This window comes from Dendrobates tinctorius, unplaced genomic scaffold (genome assembly GCF_039654945.1).
Source record: "Dendrobates tinctorius isolate UK_male_01 unplaced genomic scaffold, ASM3965494v1 ptg000120l, whole genome shotgun sequence".
NCBI lineage: Eukaryota > Metazoa > Chordata > Amphibia > Anura > Dendrobatidae > Dendrobates > Dendrobates tinctorius.
This window is the reverse complement of record NW_027361788.1, coordinates 31,420,455-31,444,077: the sequence shown is the minus strand read 5'-3', so window position 1 is coordinate 31,444,077 and position 23,623 is coordinate 31,420,455. Positions and strand designations below refer to the sequence as shown.

The following is a 23,623-nucleotide window of genomic DNA, read 5'->3' as shown; positions in this document are numbered from 1 at the left end:
AAAAAAGAAAACATCCGGAAAAAAAAATCCCCGTTGCGGGAGAGGATATTTGTGTAGAGACACTCACATATGCTCGACCGTTGTTAGTTTGGGGAGATCGGACCCTTTCAATAGGATCTGTCGCCCCTGTCTTATCTTCATGGGAAAAAAGATAAAAAAAATATCAGTCTTGAGACAGACCGATGTGTGCCTCCAACAGACACTAAGCAAAAAACTGGTTTCCGCCCGCAATTGGGGAGAGGGTGTATACGGCGGAGGAGGAGTTAACCTCTTTTTTTCACTTAGTGTCAGCCTCCAGGTGGCAGTAGCATACACCCACAGTACCTGTGTCCCCTAATGAGGCGAAGGAGAAAAGGGAGAAAAGGCAACTGACCTCAACCAGGTTGTTGCTGCTGACATATACTCTCAGGCTTCTAACATCTAAAGTGTGGTATTGCTTTTTCTTTTGGATTCCCAGGATTAGCCAGAAAGAAGGGAGCACAATCTCCTTCTGACTTGTATGGAACTTGGAAGCTACCTTGGGAAGATAGGCCGGTTTCAGGACTACCCTATGCTCTAGGATTTATGTAAACAGATGATTACCAGAAAGCTTGGATGCCACTAAGGGCCCTGTCACACACAACGAGATCGTTAGCGAGATCGCTGATTTTGTGACGCATCAGCGATCTCCAGCGATATCGCTGTGTGTGACGGGATCAGCGACCGACCCCCCTACCGGGTATTGCTGATCGTGCACGACTGTCCTGGACCATTTTTGATCGTTGGTCTCCCACTGGCCAGCACGCATCACTGCATGTGGCAGCGAGAGACCAACAATCAGCGACGCTGGTTTCCAACGTAAACATCGGGCAACTAAGTCGAGAATGACGAGGTCACAGGTAGGCAACAAAGGGACAATATCGTATACAACATTTCATCAGAAAGCCTTTCCCCTTCAGAAATGACACTGCTACAAAAAGGTTTAAGCTTTTGTCCTACCTCTACTTTTAATTCGTTTCAGTTGGATCAAGATCTACATAGGTTTTACAGAATGTTACGCCTCAAGGCACATTTTTCTGATCGTATTCCTGTGACTAATGCAGATACAACTGATGTGTTTCCTAAATTTTCATTAGCGTCTCTCAAACTACGATCTGTCAGTAATTTTATGTCACCACGAATTTATCATCCTGTAGAAACACTTATTAACCTAGTACAGCGTGATGTAAATGAGATACTGTATACCATGAATAGGGGTCAGCTATGGGTCAAGAATAATTTGACATTAGAGGAGAAGAGTTCACTTAATGATCTAAAAGATAACAAAACGCTGATTATAAAGCCAGCGGACAAGGGCGGGGCAATAGTTATTATGGATCGATCATATTATGTAATGGAGATTTATTCCCAACTGGGTGATACTGACACTTATACTCCCATTCCGCATAATCCTACATATGACATAGCAAGGAGTATTAGAAGACTTGTTGATTTCTACTGCCAACTGTGCACTATTGATCTGAAACTTGGTGAATATCTCATGAATTCTAATCCCACTATACCAGTATTTTACACTCTTCCAAAAATACATAAAGATTTGTTGAGATCTCCTGGACGACCAATTGTCGCCTCTACCAATTCAGTTCTCTCTCCCTTGTCCATTACTCTAGAAAAGATTTTGACTCCTTATGTACCACTAATAAAATCTTATATTAAAGATACCTCTGATTTCTTACAAAGTATTAAAACTATTAGTCCCATTCCTCTTAGTAGCAGACTTGTAACACTAGATGTGAACAGTCTGTACAGTTGTGGCCAAAAGTATTGACACCCCTGCAATTCTGTCAGATAATACTCAGTTTCTTCCTGAAAATGATTGCAAACACAAATTCTTTGGTATTATTATCTTCATTTAATTTGTCTTAAATGAAAAAACACAAAAGAGAATGAAGCAAAAAGCAAAACATTGATCATTTCACACAAAACTCCAAAAATGGGCCAGACAAAAGTATTGGCACACTCAGCCTAATACTTGGTTGCACAACCTTTATCCAAAATAACTACGACCAACCGCTTCCGGTAACCATCAATGAGTTTCTTACAATGCTCTGCTGGAATTTTAGACCATTCTTCTTTGGCAAACTGCTCCAGGTCCCTGATATTTGAAGGGTGCCTTCTCCAAACTGCCATTTTTAGATCTCTCCACAGGTGTTCTATGGGATTCAGGTCTGGACTCATTGCTGGCCACCTTAGAAGTCTCCAGTGCTTTCTCTCAAACTATTTTCTAGTGCTTTTTGAAGTGTGTTTTGGGTCATTGTCCTGCTGGAAGACCCATGACCTCTGAGGGAGACCCAGCTTTCTCACACTGGGCCCTACATTATGCTGCAAAATTTGTTGGTAGTCTTCTGACTTCATAATGCCATGCACACGGTCAAGCAGTCCAGTGCCAGAGGCAGCAAAGCAACCCCAAAACATCAGGGAACCTCCGCCATGTTTGACTGTAGGGACCGTGTTCTTTTCTTTGAATGCCTCTTTTTTTCTCTTGTAAACTCTATGTTGATGCCTTTGCCCAAAAAGCTCTACTTTTGTCTCATCTGACCAGAGAACATTCTTCCAAAACGTTTTAGGCTTTTTCAGGTAAGTTTTGGCAAACTCCAGCCTGGCTTTTTTATGTCTCGGAGTAAGAAGTGGGGTCTTCCTGGGTCTCCTACTATACAGTCCCTTTTCATTCAGATGCCGACGGATAGTACGGGTTGACACTGATGTACCCTCGGACTGCAGGGAAGCTTGAACTTGTTTGGATGTTAGTCGAGGTTCTTTATCCAACATCCGCACAATCTTGCGTTGAAATCTCTTGTCAATTTTTCTTTTCCGTCCACATCTAGGGAGGTTAGCCACAGTGCCATGGGCTTTAAACTTCTTGATGACACTGCGCACGGTAGACACAGGAACATTCAGGTCTTTGGAGATGGACTTGTAGCCTTGAGGTTGCTCATGCTTCCTCACAATTTGGTTTCTCAAGTCCTCAGACAGTATACAAGGCTTCCCCAGACTGGTGTCTACTGTTTGGGACCCAGTCCTTTTGTCTGCCCTTGTTCACACATTGAGGTCAACTTTGACACAAAGCAAGGTTTTTAATATTAGACAGTGTAGGACTATCCCGAACAGAGTTACCTTGTCGTGGTGGGATGGCTTTCATGCTACTTTTGATCAAAAACAGTATTACTAAAAACTCTGTATTATTTAGATGCACTTTTGCTTTTACTTATTTAGTTACAGCAGGGTTTTTGCTTACTTTGTCTTTTGCAGGTTTTATGTTTTATGGCCAATGTCAACATGCATTTATACGCTGCATGTGTATCATCTCAAACCAAGCTCAATTTTTGTGTTTTTTCTTTGTATTTTTTGCATTCTGTGCAAGCTGGGGTGTGGCCTCCCTCTCCTGAGCTGGAAATTGTATACAAGGCTTCCCCAGACTGGTGTCTACTGTTTGGGACCCAGTCCTTTTGTCTGCCCTTGTTCACACATTGAGGTCAACTTTGACACAAAGCAAGGTTTTTAATATTAGACAGTGTAGGACTATCCCGAACAGAGTTACCTTGTCGTGGTGGGATGGCTTTCATGCTACTTTTGATCAAAAACAGTATTACTAAAAACTCTGTATTATTTAGATGCACTTTTGCTTTTACTTATTTAGTTACAGCAGGGTTTTTGCTCACTTTGTCTTTTGCAGGTTTTATGCAAAATTTGTTGGTAGTCTTCTGACTTCATAATGCCATGCACACGGTCAAGCAGTCCAGTGCCAGAGGCAGCAAAGCAACCCCAAAACATCAGGGAACCTCCGCCATGTTTGACTGTAGGGACCGTGTTCTTTTCTTTGAATGCCTCTTTTTTTCTCTTGTAAACTCTATGTTGATGCCTTTGCCCAAAAAGCTCTACTTTTGTCTCATCTGACCAGAGAACATTCTTCCAAAACATTTTAGGCTTTTTCAGGTAAGTTTTGGCAAACTCCAGCCTGGCTTTTTTATGTCTCGGAGTAAGAAGTGGGGTCTTCCTGGGTCTCCTACTATACAGTCCCTTTTCATTCAGACGCCGACGGATAGTACGGGTTGACACTGATGTACCCTCGGACTGCAGGGAAGCTTGAACTTGTTTGGATGTTAGTCAAGGTTCTTTATCCAACATCCGCACAATCTTGCGTTGAAATCTCTTGTCAATTTTTCTTTTCCGTCCACATCTAGGGAGGTTAGCCACAGTGCCATGGGCTTTAAACTTCTTGATGACACTGCGCGCGGTAGACACAGGAACATTCAGGTCTTTGGAGATGGACTTGTAGCCTTGAGGTTGCTCATGCTTCCTCACAATTTGGTTTCTCAAGTCCTCAGACAGTTCTTTGGTCTTCTTTCTTTTCTCCATGCTCAATGTGGTACACACAAGGACACAGGACAGAGGTTGAGTCAACTTTAATCCATGTCAACTGGCTGCAAGTGTGATTTCGTTACTGCCAACACCTGTTAGGTGCCACAGGTAAGTTACAGGTGCTGTTAATTACACAAATTAGAGAAGCATCACATGATTTCTCGAACAGTGCCAATACTTTTGTCCACCCTCTTTTTTATGTTTGGTGTGGAATTATATCCAATTTGGCTTTAGGACAATTCTTTTTGTGTTTTTCATTTAAGACAAATTAAATGAAGATAATAATACCAAAGAATTTATGCTTGCAATCATTTTCAGGAAGAAACTGAGTATTTTCTGACAGAATTGCAGGGGTGTCAATACTTTTGGCCACAACTGTATACTAGCATTGGACATCAAGAAGGCATTGAAGCTATGGTTAATTTCTTGTCTAAAAATACGACCTTTACAGGAGATCAGATCGAATTTTGCAGGGATTTACTTACATTAATTTTGACAAAATTTTTTTTTATTTTTGAAGATCTTTTTTTATGCAAAGGAGGGGGACAGCTATGGGGTCTAATGTGGCACCCCCTTATGCCAATATATTTATGGCACACTTTGAAGATTTGTTTATTACCACCCCTTGCTTACATCTTTTGCGATATACTGGAAACGTTATAGCGATGATTTTTTTTTAATTTGGACAGGTGATGAGGAGACTGTCCTCTGTTTCTTTAATTATTTGAATAGTTGCATTGCAGGATTGACTTTTTCCCTTCACCATGACTGTTATTCCATCAATTTAGCTATTTGAACTCATCATTTTTTAATCATTGTATTTGTGTGCCGAGTTGTTTTTTGTATTAGTTTATACTGTGCCCCGTCATCACACCACCTCTCTACAGCATACTATTCCCTCCTAGCTGTGCCCTCACACTGTCCCTCCAATACTACCTAGTCTCTGTTGTGTCCCCTGACTGATATAACCTCTCATTGCATCTCCCAGGCTGGTACCCGCCCCACTGCAAACAGCAAAGCAGCTGCAATCTGACAAGGGCAGGCCCATTCAGTTTAGAATAGGGGTTGACCCCTGAATTTGGTTACCTTGCCTTGCACAGTGATCATTCCGCAAAACTTGGCTTCTGTCACATATTTCCTAGGTTTTCCCTAACAAGGAAAATGGCAAGAAACCCCAAATACAAGCTGAAAATTCACGAAGGTCCCTTACCAGTTACGAGCCGTTTAGGTACCAGATTATGAAGAGGAATCATTTCTTCTGAATGATCTCCTTAGGAGGCTGTGGACTTGTGCCTCCTGCTGCAACAATCCAACTTTCTTAGCGCTGCTGAGGAGAGTCTTCACAGGTTCTCACATGGCCACTCCTCGGCTGGCCTGCCCGCAGCTTTCATCCAGCAGTCAACGGCCATCAAACAGCACTACCATTCAAATTTGATGCTTCACACGGCATACCCTGCAAGTGGATCCATCACGTCTGGCGCTTAACGACCAACCTGCTCCAGATGCAGCAGTGTCATACCAATACCCAGTCGCCTGGGTAAGTTTTCATGTCCCGCGAGGATCATTCCCCTGGACAACTTCAGGATGTATGTTCCCACTGCAAGGACCAGAAACCAAACTGATGTGGGATAGAAGTGCCACCCCATTATTTTGTAGGTCTCCTGTCCTTGAAGGTAGGATCCCCTCTCTCAGGTGATGCTGTCATGGGCGATAGGAAAAATGACGATCTCCTATGAAAGCACAGCCTTTGGAGTACCAAGAGGATGGGGACCTTCAGCGGCTCTTAAATATTATGGCCATCTATCGGGGGCAATGGAAAATAGAAATAAGCTAATACAGGGATTGCGCCTATTGACAGTTAAATGATTAAGCAGCAATGATCAGTTCTGGCTCCGATAGCTGCTGTTAGAAGCTGGTGGTCCTGAAACATCTCCATACACCGGTTTCCTGATGATGTACTGGTACGTTATTGTGTGGAAATGCTTTAAAAATAGTAGACTAAAAGAGTTCTGTCCTAGACAGCCCTTGTTGGTGTACCCTGCTAGGACATTCTGAGAGTTGTAGTGCTGCAGCATGCTATATGCAATTGTGGCAGTGGTGGCATTACTTACAGCATGTTGATGGGAGATTTTCCAGGACACATTTATAATTCCTTTTCTTGTTGGAAACGCCTCTTTCTGCTTCTTTATTACATTATCTAGCTGCTCCTTCCTCATCTGCACAGCTTTCTCCATCTTGGTTTGGTTCTCGCGCACCGTCTTCTGTCTCTCCTTGGCTTTCTTCTTCATGAAGTCCCGGATTTGCTCCACACTATAATTTCGCCTATTGCCACTGTTTGTGACATCCACGAGATTATCTCCAGCATTCTCCTTTCCTTGCTGTTTTCTCTCCAGGGTGACGTGGGTTCTTTGTGGAGATGAACTCTTTGATCTGTTACTATCACTCGTTCTGTCTCCATCATTTCCAGATATTTTACCTGCAGGTCTTAGTCGATGTTCTCCAGCATTGATCTCTGGGATGATCTGGGCACAATCTAATATTTGATTTTGTAATTCATTTGTGTTACTGTGGAGAACTAGAGGGCACTTGTGGTTAATATTGTGTGGCGACCCCACTTTTTGGCATTTTCTGCAGCTTCCTGCAAAACAGAGAAAAATAGGATAGATATATCGCTCTATCAACTTAGGACAGTAAGCCGAGCACTCTCTCGACAGTGTTACACCACCAGTGAATGATAAAGATAGAGAAGTTGTGAACGTTCAGCCAGCGCCGAGGACGGTAAGCCGAGCATGCGCAGTTTCTCGACAGAGTATTACAGCCAGAGTCAATGTAAAAGTAAGAAAAGATGCTGCGCATGTAATATGGTGCAGGAGAGATATATGTCACCACGGAACAGGCAGACCAACAGTAAAAGGGGAGGTTTATTTACAAGGGATAATACCGGTAAAATATACAGTATAACAGAGAATGACAATAGCAGAGAGACATATGGGGTTCAATCAGTAGAAAAGGTATTCTCCTGTGAGACAAACTTATCAGTCTCGGGGGGGGTCTTGATTGAAGGAGATCAGTCTTGTCCAACGTTGGCACCGAGGCACAAGCGGTGCTTGATGTCCTGTCTCTGGGGTCCTTAATGAAGTCCAGCTGTAGTATGAGGGGTTAACGCAGGACCCAAAAGGGTCTCAGGCTGTCGATATGCCCCTTTTTCTCCAAGTCCTTCTCCCCGCTTTGAGAAATTGGAAACTGTCTTAGGAGTGCAGGGAAGAGACTCAGACAAGAGATGTGGTTAAACCACAACACGTTTCGACGGAGGATTCGTCTTCATCAGGTGGAAGTTGAAGACGGATCCTCCGTCGAAACGCGTTGTGGTTTAACCCCATCTCTTGTCTGAGTCTCTTCCCTGCGCTCCTAAGACCGTCTTCAATTTCTCATTACTCCTATCCTCCATTGGAGGTTTTCGCCAGGAGCTGCGGTGGAGACCTGACACCCTTGTCTGCCCCTGGGTTGCTTCCTAAGCGCGCCTGTATGACCGCTTATCACTGACTCTTCTTCTCCCTGCTTTGGCAGAGGTTTTCTCTCACCAGCATCAGGTGCTCTACATTAACACATGAATCACAGCCCCTTGTCTGTGGCTCAGTCGCTCTATACAGGTCTCAGCTCAGCTACTGAATGCAGCCTGTCTGCAAGGAAGCATCTTGCCACTATCAGTCTCTCTAAGGAGGTTCACAGGGAAGTCTTTAGTCACAGCATACAGCCCTTGCTCTGGACACAGACTTCATATGGGGATCAGGACACAACTTATCTGTCACTGCAGACTCCAACTGTTCGTAGTCACGGGCTACGGTCTCTGCTTCTCTGCAGGTCTCAGTCTGTCCACAGGGTCAGGGCGCAGCTCCACTGTCTCCACAGTACAAAGTCTCACGGTCTAATGTTCTACTGTCCCTATGCACGATACCCCGGACTTTCTCTGTGACCGGGAGCTCCGTCTCTTCTGCAGTCTCTATCAGCGTCCTTCCCCTTCAGCTCCCCAGGCTGCACTGAGAGAAGGCCCGGGCAGATTTCCCGCTCTCTGCTCTCCTGTGCTCAGCCCCTCCCCTATCCAATGGTTCTGTGCATGGAGCAGAGGAGGCAGCCCTCCCCTAGCTGCTCTTGTACTTCACCTCCTTACACACATGCTCGGCTAGAGCTGAGACTGGTAGGTTGAGCATGCAAAGCTTTTTCAACAGAGTATTACAGTGGCAGTAAATGGTAGAAGTTAGAGAAGAACAAAATTATGGTCGACCAGACTTTATAATAGTAGCGGAGCAAATGCAATTTCTCATCAGGGTATTGCAGGGGCAGTAAATTGTAAAAGTTTGAGAAGATGCTGTGCCTGCTCGGACAAAGCTGAGGACAAGCAAGTTGAGCATGCACAGTTTCTCAGGAGAGTATTACATTCACAGTCAATGGTAAAGTTAGAGAAGAAGCTGTGCATGTTTGGCCAGAGCTGAGGACGGTAAGCCCATCAAGCGCTGTTTCTCGGCAGAGTATTACAGACACAGTCAATGTTAAAAGTTAGAGCAAATGTTGTGCATGGTCGGCCAGAGCTGAAGATGGTAAGATGAGCATGCACAGCTTGTCAGCAGAGTATTACAGCAGCAGTGAATGGTAAAAAAAAGTTAGAGAAGACACTGTGCATGCTTGGCCAGAGTTGAGGATGGTAAGCAGAGTATGTGAAGTTTTTCATTAGTATTTAACAATGGAAGAGAATGGTTAAAGTCTTAGAAGAAGCTGTGCATGCTTGGCCAGAGAGGATGGCGGCAAGTTAAGTAGTTGTGGGTCTCTTGCCATTCTGGTCAACTACTCTTGACAGATGTAGTTGTCAAATGCAAACATACCATGTAACTACTTTCACTTTACCCTATTGTGGTGTAATATACTATTCATATAGTCATTATCACTCCATTCAAAGGTTGTCTATTGCACAGCTACTTTATTTAATATTGGGTATTTTTTTGACCATGCATTTTATACCCATATATATTTTTTTTCACCATTTTCCTCTGCATTATTCTTCTCATTTTTAATATCACTTTTTATGTTATTTTTATTCATCCTTTGTATAATTCTTCCCATTTTGAACATCACTTTTTATGTTATTTTTTGTATGTTCTAAATAAATTGAACTATAGTAAAAAAAAGATTTTAGTGGCTATTTAATAACTGTAGGTTCCTATAGTCCAATAACCACCCACTTTCTAATTGATTGATTTAGGTTTTTTTTTTAGATATTATAGCAGAATTGAATGTTTAAAGTTAGAGAAGAAGCTGCGCATGCTCGGCCAGAGTGGAGGATGGTAAGCCAAGCATGAGCAGTTTCTCGGCAGAGTATTACAGCCACAGTCAATAGTAAAAATTTAGAGAAGATGTTACGTATGGTCAGCCAGACCTGAAGATGGTAGGATGAGCATGCAAGGTTAGTCAGCAGAGTATTAGGCTATGTGCACACGCTGCGGATTCACCTACGGATTTTTCCGCGCGGATTTGCAGGTAAAACCGCAGGTAAAGTGACCTGCGGTTTTCCTGCGGATTTGCCAGCGGTTTTCCCCTGCGGATTGACACCTGGACAATGGAACTGGTGTCAAACCGCTGCGGAATCCGCAGAAAGAATTGACATGCTGCGGATTTAAAACCGCAGTAAAACCGTGCGGAAAAATCCGCAGCATGTGCACTGCGGATTTGAAATCCCACTGGCTAACATTGTACTGTACACTGTCTGCGGAACTGCTGCAGATCCACAGGGCCAAATCCGCAGCAGAATCCGCAGCGTGTGCACATACCCTTACAGCAGCAGTGAATGGTAAAAGTTAGAAAAGGTGCTGCACATGATCGGGCAGAGCGGAGGACAATAAGTTGAGCATGCAGTTTCTTTGCAGAGTATTACAGCCACAGTCCGTGGTAAAAGTTAGAAAATATGTTGCATGTGCTCAGCCAGAGATGAATATGAATAGGTTGAGCATGCAAAGTTTCTCGGCAGAATGGCAAAAGTTAGAAAAGAAGCTGTAAATGCTTGGCCAGAGTTGAGGATAGTAAGACGAGCATGCAAAGTTTCTCAGCAGTGTCGAGTATTACAACAGCAGTGAATGGTTAAAGGTCAAGAAGAAGCTGTGCTTGCTCAGCCAGAGCTGAGGATGGAAAGTCAAGCATGTGCAGTTTTCTCAGCAGGATTGGGAGAGAGGAACATGAAGGCACTACAAAAAACCACTGGGATCACAATCCACACACTTAAAAAAACACATACTACGTAAGAGAGAAAGTAGTTTTATAAGCAAGTAAGGATCACCAAAAAAGTATATAACGCAAATAAGAAAAAGATAGACAACCACAATTTAAAACCAACTAAAAAAGCCAAAAGGCTAAAATGCAACAGCTGGAAGTCCGTATAGGGACGACTAACTATCTTCCTCCACTGTGCTTCACTGGGGTAAGTAAATATATGGTAGAGAAACAACCTGCACTGGGATAACTGATGTTATACAAAATAGCATGCATGGCACAAAGCAAACAAACACATATAAATAGGTCCACTTAGATATAAGCAGAGGCGAATGACTGTAAAAGGATAGCCTATAATGGAATCCAAAAAGTTGGTAAATGCATAGGATAGAGCATAAAGAAAAGGATAGCTAGTGTACAGTAAAGAAATCCCAAAAGAGCAAGGCTCTATAAAACCTGTTGGTTGCCATATTAGACCACCCAGTCACAGTATGGTATAAGGAGGAGAAATCCCCACGCATATCGCCACAGAACGTGGATTCCTCAGGGAAAATTGTTTCTCAACAGGGTGTTACATCAGCAGTTAATAAGAAAAACTAGAGGAGCTGCACATGCTCAGCTACAGCAAAGAATGGTAAGCCAAGCACAGGTTTTTGACAGAGTATTACAGTGAAAGTGTGTAGTAAAAGTTATAAAAGAAGCTGTGGATGATCATCCATAGATCAAGATGGTAAGTTGAGCTTGCACAGTTTCCAGCAGAGCATTACAGTGGCAGTGAAAGATAGAAGTTAGAGGACTAGCTGTTTGGCTAAAGCGGAGCACAGTAACCCGAGCATGTGCAAATTTTTGGCAGAGTATTACAGCGGCAATAAATGGTAGAAGTTAAATAAGAAGCTGTGCATGGTCAGCCAGAGCTGAGAACGGTAACCCAAGCATGCACAGCTTCTCGGCAGAGTATTACAGCCACAGGGACATTTCTATTACCAATAGAAGATAAATAGAGCTTGGGGAACGATATTAGGAAGTGATTACAAAAGACCTTTTACCGCATTAAACTAGGAGCGCTGACTAGATTTCGAATTTCTATGTAAGAAAGTTGTTGGGTTATATTTGGGGGTTTATACCTGCTAATATTTTGGAAAAGAAAGAGAGAGATAGAGAGATAGGATACCTTTTTGTAATGTATGCAGAAGTTCATCTGCGTGAGGTGAACAGCGATGCTTCAACAATGTGATAGGTGAAGGTCCCAATATTTGGTGGATCAGTCTCTGACCTTCTCTCCATGCTGATGCTCCATAAAGACCTGAATATGCAGAGAAAGTCAGTCAATGAAAAGAGGAGTGCCGTGCCACCACAGGCAAAATCAAGCATTACACAATTCCCATTAAAATCAGTGACTTGTAAGAATATGTGGGATCCTTCAGAGACAGTTCAGTAGTTAAGAATGCAGTTTTCAGCACCAAGCCGCCCCCCTCTACATAATTTTTGCAATTTGGCTAATGGGGTTCTCTTATCTTCAAACAGCCTTTTGCCATTTAATATGACACATACACATTACAAAGCTGAGCAGCCCTAACAAGCAGTGGCTCTTGTCTGGTGGGCCAGCTCCGTCCATACATTGTGGTCCTATGATCAAAAACAATATTTTTGCTATAAGTCGACTGTTTTCTTGCATAACGCAAAAACCTGATTGTAGATTAACCCTTTAATAATCATTAAAAATTAAATAATTCTGCAGATTCCCATCCCAGTTCCCGTCTCAGTGTTTAGTGTTTCTTTGTACCCAAAGTGCAAATTAATTTTTCGTTAACTGCAGCAAATTTTTCAACTCCAATTCATCACGTTGGGCAGGATGGTGTCGCCGACCTTTGAACTTCAATTTATCTTATCCACCGCTCTGCCGCATCATCACCACTGACAGAAACTAATGACCAAAAAGGAGTCCTTGACACTCGCAGTAGCAATGACAAATGCGTTATCAGACCATGATCCTAGGGGCCAGTCTCAGCGGGGCAGAAAACCATTTCTCAAATCCATTAATTCCTAAATTTAATATTTCATGTATTTTAAACACCAACATCCCCCTCATTATGATACTTCTGTTCCAGATAGGTTTATGGTGTGTAGCTGTCCCCTATATAAAAGGTATTCGCTATGGACAATCATTCAAAGGCTGCACTCAAAGGGGATTTCTATACTAGAAACATATTTGTTGGAATCATTATATGGACCACTAGGTCTCCTCCAGACCTGAGCAGATTATTAGGAGGGGACAGAGTTACGGTGTTATATAGAAAGGCATGCAGCATCATGGGGTTATATAGGAGGGTACACAGAGTCATGGGGTACATACAGTGGCATGTACAGTGCCTTGCGAAAGTATTCGGCCCCCTGGAACTTTTCAACCTTTTCCCACATATAATATCCAAAATATCAAGCCTACCAATGATGGCACTTAGAAACATACAGAAATATCCAAAAAGACAAAAAAGCATTGCCATGAAAAGTATAATCTTTATTAAAGCATGATAGCTAGACCTTAAAAACACCTAAAAAGAGATATCGGTCCACATGACCAAACATAGGTAAATGTATACATGTGAAAACAAGTATATCAATAGGAGATAAACCAAGATACCTTTCCCATAGGTCTGGTAAACACAACCTGTGCTATTGGAAAATCTCCCATCATAGTTCAACCTCTCTTCTCTGCACCGACATGCATGAATGTGTAAAATGTTGCATATGCATTGTTGCTGCACCTACATCTGTTCGGTGTGTGCACAGTGATATATCCCATAGGTAGTGTCCATCTCCCCTATACATGTAACAAGGCAAGAATTTTTAAAATGCTCAATGTGCAAAAGTAATGCACATGAATGGCACATATAGGGAATATATTGTAGGATTATCCTGTGAGACTGAGTTATACACTTAACAGGGTACACTGTGCACTGACCATGTGCTGAGGTCACCTATAAATAAATTAGGTGCACATTTAACAGAATGCAAGATGCAAGCCCATAATGTTATGCATGCCCAGTACATTACTGTGATGCCATAAATGGCAAGCAAAGAGAGGCAGAATACAAAGTAAAATACCCCCTTGGATGAAGCTGTGGCGAAACGCGCGTCAGGGATAGTGGCCAACAAGGTTGTATACTTCTTATATGCACTTTGTATTCTGCCTCTCTTTGCTTGCCATTTATGGCATCACAATAATGTACTGGGGCGTGCAATATTATTTGGCCCTTTTAACTTAATATTTTGTTGCGATTACAGCTGCAAGTCGCTTGGGGTATGTCTCGATCAGTTTTGTACATCGAGAGACTGAAATTCTTGCCCATTCATTCTTCCTTGGCAAACAGCTCAATCTGTGAGGTTTGATGGAGATCGTTTGTGAACAGCAGTTTTCTGCTCTTTCCACAGATTCTTGATTGGATTCAGGTCTGGACTTTGAGTTGGCCATTCTAACACCGGGATAAGTTTATTTGTGAACCATTCCATTGTAGATTTTGGTTTATGTTTGGGATCATTGTCTTGTTGGAAGACAAATCTCCATCCCAGTCTCAAGTCTTTTGCAGACTCCAACAGGTTTTCTTCAAGAATGGTCCTGTATTTGGCTCCATCCATCTTCCCATCAATTTTAACCATCTTCCCTGTCCCTGCTGAAGAAAAGCAGGCCCAAACCATGATGCTGCCACCACCATGTTTGACAGTGGGGATGGTGTGTTCAGGGTGATGAGCTGTGTTGCCTGTACGCCAAACATATTATTTGGCATTGTTGCCAAAAAGTTCGATTTTGGTTTCATCTGACCAGAGCACCTTCTTAGACATGTTTGGTGTGTCTCCCAGGTGACTTGTTGCAAACTTTAAACAACGCTTTTTATGGATATCTTTGAGAAATGGCTTTCTTGCCAGTCTTCCATAAAGGCCAGATTTGTGCAGTGTACGACTGATTGTTGTCCTATGGAGAGACTGTCCCACCTCAGCTGTAGATCTCTGCAGTTCATCCAGAGTGATCAAGGGCCTCTTGGCTGCATCTCTGATCAGTCTTCTCCTTGTTTGAGATGAAAGTTTAGCGGGACGACCGGGTCTTGGTAGATTTGCAGTGGTATGATACTCCTTCCATTTCAATATGATCGCTTGCACAGTGCTCCTTGGGATGTTTAAAGTTTTGGAAATCATTTTGTATCCAAATCCAGCTTTAAACTTCTCCACAACAGTATCATGGACCTGCCTGTTGTGTTCCTTGGTCTTCATGATGCTCTCTGTGCTTCAAACAGAACCCTGAGACTATCATAGAGCAGGTGCATTTATACAGAGACTTGATTACACACAGGTGGATTATATTTATCATCATTAGGTCATTTAGGACAACATTGGATCATTCAGAGATACACAATGAACTTCTGGAGTGAGTTTGCTGCACTGAAAGTAAATGGGACAAATAATATTGCACGCCCCACTTTTCAGTTTTTGGCGTTGCACAAAAATGTAAAATAACCAATAAATTTTGTTCAACTTCACAATTGTGTTCCACTTGTTGATTCTTCACCAAAAATTTACATTTGATATCTATGTTTGAAGCATTATATGTGGGAAAAGGTTGAAAAGTTCCAGGGGGCCGAATACTTTCGCACTGTAAAAGTTTGGGCACCCCGTTCAAAATTACCATTATTGTGAACAGTTAAGCAAGTTGAAGATGAAATGATCTGAAAAATGGGCCAATGCTAAAGTTTGGGCACCCGGCTTGGTTATTACCTAGTAGCACCCCCTTTTGAAAGCATCACAGCTTGTAAACTCTTTTTGTAGCCGACAAGAATCTTTCAATTCTTGTTTGAGGGATTTTTACCTATACTACTTTGGAAAATCCTTCCAGATCTGTGAGATTCCTGGGTTGTCTTGCAACCTCTGCTATATTGAGGTCTAGCCACAGATTTTCAATGTTTTTCAGATCAGGGGACTGTGAGGGCTATTGTAAAACATTGAGCTTGCTCCTTTTGAGGTGGTCTATTGTGGATTTTGACGTGTGTTTAGGATCATTACCCATTTGAAGACGCCATCCTCTTTTCAACCTCAGCTTTTGTACAGATGGTGTTATATGTTTCCACCAAGAATTTGTTGAAACTTCATTGAATCCATTCCCCTCTACCTGTGAAATGTTCCTCGTGCCATTGGCTGCAACACAACCCCAAAGCATGATTGATCCACCAGCATGCTCAATCGTTGGCGAGATGTTCTTTCCCTGAAATTTTGTGCCCCTTTTTCTCCACACATACCTTTGGTCATTGTGGCCAAAGCGTTCTATTTTAACCTCACAGGTCCACAGTACTTGTTTCCAAAATGCATCAGGCTTGTTTAGATGTACTTTTCCATGCTTCTGAGGCTGAATTTTATGGTGAAGACGCAGGAGAGGTTTTCTTCTGATGACTCTTCCACGAAGGCCATATATGTGCAGGTGTCTCTGAACAGTAGCACAATGTACCACAACTCCAGAGTCTGCTAAATCTTTCCAAAAGGTCTTTTGCAGTCAAGAGGGGGTTCTAATTTGCTTCTCTAGTAATCCTATGAGCAGCGCTTACTGAAATTTTGCTTGGTCCTCCAGACCTTTTCTTGACCTCCACTTTTCCTGGTTAATGCCATTTCTTAATTACATTTCAAACTGAGGAAAGGGCATCTTGAAAACATCGCTATCTTCTCAGCCTTTTCCTGCTTTGTGGGCCTCCACCATTTTCAGAGTGCTAGGCAGCTGCTTAGAAGAACCCATGGCTGCTGTTTTTTGGCACAAGTTAATTGGAGGCTGGGTTTTTGTGAAGCTGGTAAATCTGCATCACCTGGCCTTTCCTAACGATGCTGGTGAACAAGTCATAACCATAACAGGCTAATTAAGGTCTGAAAGCTTGGTCAAAGTTATTTGAGTACACAAATTTCCAAGGGTGCCCAAACTTTTGCATCGGCCCATTTTTCTTTTTGCAATTTTTAAAATTTAGAAAGACAAAATATATTTTCATCTTGTGTTATCTTTAACCCCTTTCTGCCATATGACGTACCATCCTGTCCATGTGCCCTGGAACTTAATTCCAAGGGATGGGATAGTACGTCATAGCGATCAGCGGCGCTCACAGGGTGAGCGCCGCTGATCGCGGCCGGGTGTCAGCTGATTATCACAGCTGACACCCGGAACTGTGTCAGGGCGGTCACGGACCGCCCCCGACATGATTACCCCTGGCACACTGCGATCAAACACGATCGCAGTGTACCGGAGGTTTAGGGAAGCATCGGCAGGGAGGGGGCTCCCTCCGTGCTTCCCTGAGCCCCCCAGAGCAGCGCGATGTGCTGCGTTGCTTCAAGGGGCTTCCTTCCCTGCAGGTCCCCGGATCCAATATGGCGGCGGGGGCCTGCAGGAAGCCGGCTTCCTCACTGCCTGCATCTGTAAAAACCCGCCCTATAAAACTGTCCCATTAGTTAACCCCTTTAGCGAACCCCTTAAAAAATAATAAAAAAACAAAAGCAAAAAATAATGCTTTATCATACCGCCAAACAAAAAGTGCAATAACGCGCGATCAAAAAGACGGATATAAATAACCATGTACCGCTGAAAACGTCATCTTGTCACGCAAAAAACGAGCCGCCACACAGCGTCATCAGTGAAAAAATAAAAAAGTTATAGCTCGCAGAATAAAGCGATGCAAAAATAATTTCTTTTATATAAAATTGTTTTCATTGCATAAAAGTGCCAAAACATAAAAAAATGACATAAATGAGGTATCGCTGTAATCGCACTGACCCGAAGAATAAAAGGGCTTTATCAATTTTACTGCACGCGGAACGGTGTAAACGCACCCCCCAAAAGAAATTCTTTTAATGTGTCATTTGTGGGGGGTTTCCACTATTTTGGTACATTAGGGGCTTTCCAAACGCGTCATGGGGTCTGATCTCAATTCCAGCCAAAAAAGTCAAATGGCGCTGCTTCCCTTCCGAGCTCTGCCATGCGCCCAAATAGTCGTTTACACCCACATATGGGGTATCAGTGTACTCAGGACAAATTGCACAATAACTTTTAGGGTCCGGTTACCCTTGGGAAATTAAAAATTGGGGGTGAAAAGATCATTTTTTGTGGAAAAAATGATTTTTTTAATTGCACGGCTGTACGTTATAAACTTCTATGAAGCCCTTGTGGGTTCAAAGCTCTCACCACATATCTAGATAAGTTACTTAGGTGGTCTAGTTTCCAAAATGGGGTCACTTGTGGGGGGTTTCCACTGTTTAGGCACATCAGGGGCTCTCCAAACGTAACATGGCGTCCGATCTGAATTCCAGCCAATTTTGCATTGAAAAAGTCAAACGGCGCTCCTTCCCTTCTGAGCTCTGCCATGCGCCGAAACAGTGGTTTCCCCCCCACATATCAGGTATCAGCGTACTCAGGACAAATTGCACAATAACTTTTGCAGTCAAATTTCTCCTGTTACCCTGGGTAAAATAAAAAAAATTGGACCTGAAGTAATTTTTTTGTGAAAATTAGTTAAATGTTCATTTTTTTTAAACATTCAAAAAATTCCTGTGAAGCACCTGAAGGGTTAATAAACTTCTTGAATATGGTTTTGAGCACCTTGAGGGGTGCAGTTTTTAGAATGGTGTCACTTGGGTATTTTCTATCATATAGACCCCTCAAAGTTACTTCAAATGTGATGTGGTCCGTAAAAATAAAATGGTGTTGCAACAATGAGAAATCGTTGGTCAACTTTTAACCCTTCTAACTTCCTAAGAAAAAAAAAATTTGGTTCCAAATTTTGCTGATGTAAAGTAAACATATGTGAAATGTTACTTAAGTTTTTTGTGTGCCATATCTGTGATATCTGAAATTTTTGATATAAGGGCATAAAAATTCAAAGTTGGAAAATTGCGAAATTTTCAAAATTTGCCCAAATTTCCGTTTTTTTTCACAAATAAACGCAAGTTATTTTAAATGAAATTTTACCACTAACATGAAGTACAATATGTCACGAGAAAACAGTGTCAGAATCACCTGGATCCATGGAAGCGTTTCAGAGTTATTACCTCATAAAGGGACAGTGGTCAGAGTTGTAAAAATTGGCCCGGTCATGAACGTGCAAACCTCCTTTGGTGGTTAAGGGGTTAAACGTTAGGCCTTTTAGAGATCATTTCAACTTCAACCTGCAAAACTGTTCACAACAGTAGTAATTTTGACCAGGGGTGCCCAAATTTTTATATGTCATTGTAGGAGGGGACGCAGAGTCATGGCATAAATAAAAGTGGGCTTATATGGGGGGGGGTGACACAGACATGGGGTTATAAGGGGGACGCAGAGTCATGGAGTTATATAGTGGGGGAAGCAAAGTCCTCTGGTTATATAGATGGGGCACAAATTCATGGGTTTATATAGGAAGAAAAGCAGGGTCATGTGATATATGGGAGTACGGAACTAAGTCATAGGGTTGTATAGGACGGGAAGTAGAGTCATTGGGTACATGGGAGTAGGGTACAAAGTCATGGGGTTATATAGGAGGGGACACAGAGTCATGGGGATACATAGGAGTGGACGAAGAGTCTTGAGGTTATATATGAGGGATGCAGGGTAATGTGGTTATGTACAGTATGAGGCGACTGAAAGTCATGAGATTATAAGAGGGGGTGCAAAGACATAAGGTAAACAGAAGTGGGCGCAGAGCCAAGTTGTATGAAGGAGTTAGAACAGAGTCATGGGGTTATTCATGGGGTTATACAGTTAGGTCCATATATATTTGGACAGAGACAACATTTTTCTAATTTTGGTTCTAGACATTACCATAATGAATTTTAAACAAAACAATTCAGATGCAGTTGAAGTTCAGACTTTCAGCTTTCATTTGAGGGTATCCACATTAAAATTGGATGAAGGGTTTAGAAGTTTCAGCTCCTTAACATGTGCCACCCTGTTTTTAAAGGGACCAAAAGTAATTGGACAATTGACTCAAAGGCTATTTCATGGACAGGTGTGGGCAATCCCTTCGTTATGTCATTCTCAATTAAGCAGATAAAAGGACTGGAGTTGATTTGAGGTGTGGTGCTTGCATTTGGAAGGTTTTGCTGTGAAGGAAACATGCGGTCAAAGGAGCTCTCCATGCAGGTGAAACAAGCCATCCTTAACCCCCAAGGGTGGTTTGCACGTTCATGACCGGGCCAATTTTTACAATTCTGACCACTGTCCCTTTATGAGGTAATAACTCTGAAACGCATCCATGGATCCCGGTGATTCTGACATTGTTTTCTTGTGACATATTGTACTTCATGTTAGTGGTAACATTTAATTCATATAACTTGCGTTTATTTGTGAAAAAAACGGAAATTTGGCGAAAATTTCGCAATTTTCCAACTTGGAATTTTTATGCCCTTACATAACAGAGATACGGCACACAAAAAACTTAATTAACATTTCCCACATGTTTACTTTACATCAGCACAATTTTGGAACCAAAATTTTTTTTTGTTAGGAAATTATAAGGGTTAAAAGTCGACCAACGATTTCTCATTTTTGCAACACCATTTTATTTTTACGGACCACATCACATTTGAAGCCACTTTCAGGGGTCTATATGATAGAAAATACCCAAAAGTGACACCATTCTAAAAACTGCACCCCTTAAGGTGCTCAAAACCACATTCAAGAAGTTTATTAACCCTTCAGGTGCTTCACAGGAATTTTTTGAATATTTGAAAAAAATGAACATTTAACTTTTTTTCCCCAAAAAATAATTCAGGTTCAATTTGTTTTATTTTGCCAAGTGTAAAAGGAGAAATTGGACTGGAATAGTTATTGTGCAATTTGTCCTGAGTACGCTGATACCTGATATGTGGGGGGGAACCACTGTTTCGGCGCACGGCAGAGCTCAGAAGGGAAGGAGCGCTGTTTGACTTATTCAATGCAAAATTGGCTGGAATTCAGATTGGATGCCATGTCACGTTTGGAGAGCCCCTGATGTACCTAAACAGTGGAAACCACCCACAAGTGACCCCATTTTGGAAACTAGATCCCACACGGAACTTATCTAGATATGTGGTGAGAACTTTGAACCCACAAAGGCTTCACAGAAGTTTATAACGTAGAGCGGTACAATTAAAAAATCATTTTTTCCACAAAAATGATCTTTTCACCAGGGCTGTGGAGTCGGTAAGCCACAGTTGCGACTCCGACTCCGACTCCTGGATTTTATCAGGCTCCGACTCCGGCTCCGACTCCTTCATAAATGGCCAATTCATAACAACAAATTTACTGTTGTAAAATATTAAACATCGTGCTTATTCAGTTTCTCACCATCATATAAGTAATCAGACCACTTAGAGCAAAAACTACATTTATTAGAATACAATTAGAATATAGCAAATAACTTTTATAAACTTTTCTAAACTGTAAGTAAATATGCAATAAACACTTTTATGCAGTTAATAAGAAGAAATCTATAAATTTGTCCTCAGAAAAAGTATTGCCTCTGTCAGATCCTCCTTCATGGATGCCCTCAAATCTGATCTAATTATTTTGAGAGCAGAGTACAACCTCTCTACACTAACTTGTGTTGGTGTCAAAGCAGTAACCACTCGGGCAACATCTCTGACAATGTCAGGATACAGAGGAATCGCTTGTTGCACTGTTATTTTTGATGAACGGTCAAATTTCTCAATTTCTTTTAGTGCACATGAAAAATTCTGCTGAAATGTACTGGCTGTGTTCCTTGATGGGGATGACTCCTCTTCTATGCGGGAACGCTTTGCACGGTCCTTGTGATCCAAATATTTTTCAAAATTAAATTCTTCATCAGTTGATGATGAGGGTGAAGATGTAGCAGGACGACCAAATTCTTCTTGTTCCTCCTGACTGTTTTGCAACCCTTTCATCCTTATTGCTATTTCAAACAGAGCTTCTTTTCCTTTACTTAGCTGTTGATCATCTAGAAGAATCCGATGCATTGGGTCTACATAAACCGCTGCCAAAAGAATGTTATTTTGTAATAGTAGCTCCTCTCTCCATTTCATTGATGTAGCAATGCCACTTGCAATTAACCCTCCTCTTTGGGACAGGCGAAACATCAGGTTCTTCCACTCCTTTAAGAAAATACCTGGAGTTAAGTCCTCTGCTTGTAATTTTTTAGTCACTGTAAATGGGTGCTCTAGCAATTTTTCCAGCTCAGTCACCTGATTCCACTGACTTTCATTTAGCGTCAGTTGAGGGTTAGCCATGTCTACAAGAAAGGTTTTCAGTTCAACCAAGCGCTGAATCATTAAGTACTGCCCCATCGTGTGGCTTGATCAATAATTGCCCCTTTTCCAGCACGTCTCTTCAAAATTGAGTCAACTTTAGGGGTTCTGGCAACAGTAGCCAATTGTCTCACCTTGCCAATCAGTGCAGCAGCATGTCCTTCTTGCAGACTGTCTCTTATAGCCAGCTGTAGCGTATGCACAACACAGCGCATGTGATGAATGAAAGAACATATTGACACAGTTTCAACAAGATCATCTAAACTATAATGTTGCTGTTCATCTGAAGCAACTTCAGTTTGCTCCTCAGTTACAATACTGTGTTCCTCTATTTCAAACATTTCTGTGTCTGTGGACCCAGAATGTTCTTCTAGCTGCTGGTCACCATCATTACTCTCATTCATTAGCTTAATAGTACTTATCATATTTGAAGCATTGTCAGTTACGACAGAAAGAACTTGCTCTTTAAGTTCATAGTCTTGCAGAACCTTTTCCACCAAGGCCTGGAGAAACTCACTGGTGTGATGAGCTTTGGTGTCTTTTACTGCCAATGTCTTGGTAACTATTTCATTTTTGTCACAAACAAATCGGACATTGATGGCAAAATAGTTCACTCTGTGACGTGTGCAGGCATCCATTTTAAGAAACAGAAAGCGTCCCTTGAGAGTTTTTCCTTTTGTTTAAAAGCTTCTTCGATTACTAATTTTCTAATACTCTCTCTCTCCAGAGAAACACCAAGCTTGCGGGCCATTTCCCCATTCAGACACATAAAAGCTGGTCGTGAAAATAATGAAATAGGCACACTATCCTTTACAACAAGCTCTATGATCTGTTTTTTAAATGTATCTACTGTCATTGTCACAGTAACTTTGTCACTGACAAAATATCTTGCAACTGATGGCTGCAAAGTTCTCTGCTCCTTTGTTTGGCTGGAAGAGCTGGGCACTGGTTCATTGGTTTGGATGCAGTCTTTCTCATCCACTGCTTTCAGTACTTCTGGATGAAAGCGCTGTAAATGTCTTTTTAGATTAGAAGCTCTGGTAGGAGCATTTTTATCTTTGCCTGAATATGCACTCATCTTGGCTTCACAGCATTTGTTTTCGTCTGGATCATTTGTCATACACTGACAGACATAATGTTTTCTATCTTGAGTGATGGTGAAATGTTCAAATACAGCTGATTTAATGTGATGCTTCTTTGACATTCTCAGGTTTTTAATTCTGCATTCACAATCCAAATGACAATTGTTTTTCCTAAAAACAATTGTACAAAATTATTGGCAGGTCGTACAACTGATATAGTGGTCAGTAATACTGTTATTATTCCTCATGTACTCACAGTTAACTGATGCAAAGTTTGTTGAAAGGATAATACTTCTTACAGTCTTCCTCTTCTGAGTAGCAGGCAGCTGTGAGATGCTTGGAAGACGCACACCTAGTATGATCTAGTCTAGAGGAGGAGCTTTACTACTAAGAATTTGCAACACATTTTCACTTTCAGTTTCATACATTGTAAGTAGGGGGGTTGGGGCAGCATGAGGTTAACCAAGTATAAGATTAGATAAGGGCAGTGGAGAACAGTGACACACAAGAAGTAAGAAATGTCTCTATCTCCAGCAGAACTGCTTATCACTGTTGTTCATAGTTTGATAGAACATATATATTTGAGTAACATTTATAAAATTCATATGAAAGTTCAATTATGAAATATTAATACA

The 23,623-nt window shown here is 41.8% G+C and overlaps 1 protein-coding gene across 1 annotated transcript in view; it reads right to left on the bottom strand.

Moving 5' to 3' along the window:
- Positions 1-23,623, bottom strand: part of CCDC187 (coiled-coil domain containing 187) — a 186,210-nt gene that overhangs the window by 101,573 nt on the left and 61,014 nt on the right. The window contains exons 10-11 of the mRNA XM_073541044.1: positions 11,825-11,956; positions 6,510-7,036 (exon numbers count right to left, since the gene is read on the bottom strand). Coding sequence (XP_073397145.1) covers positions 6,510-7,036; positions 11,825-11,956 — 659 coding nt within the window. The remainder of the gene's footprint in view (positions 1-6,509; positions 7,037-11,824; positions 11,957-23,623) is intronic.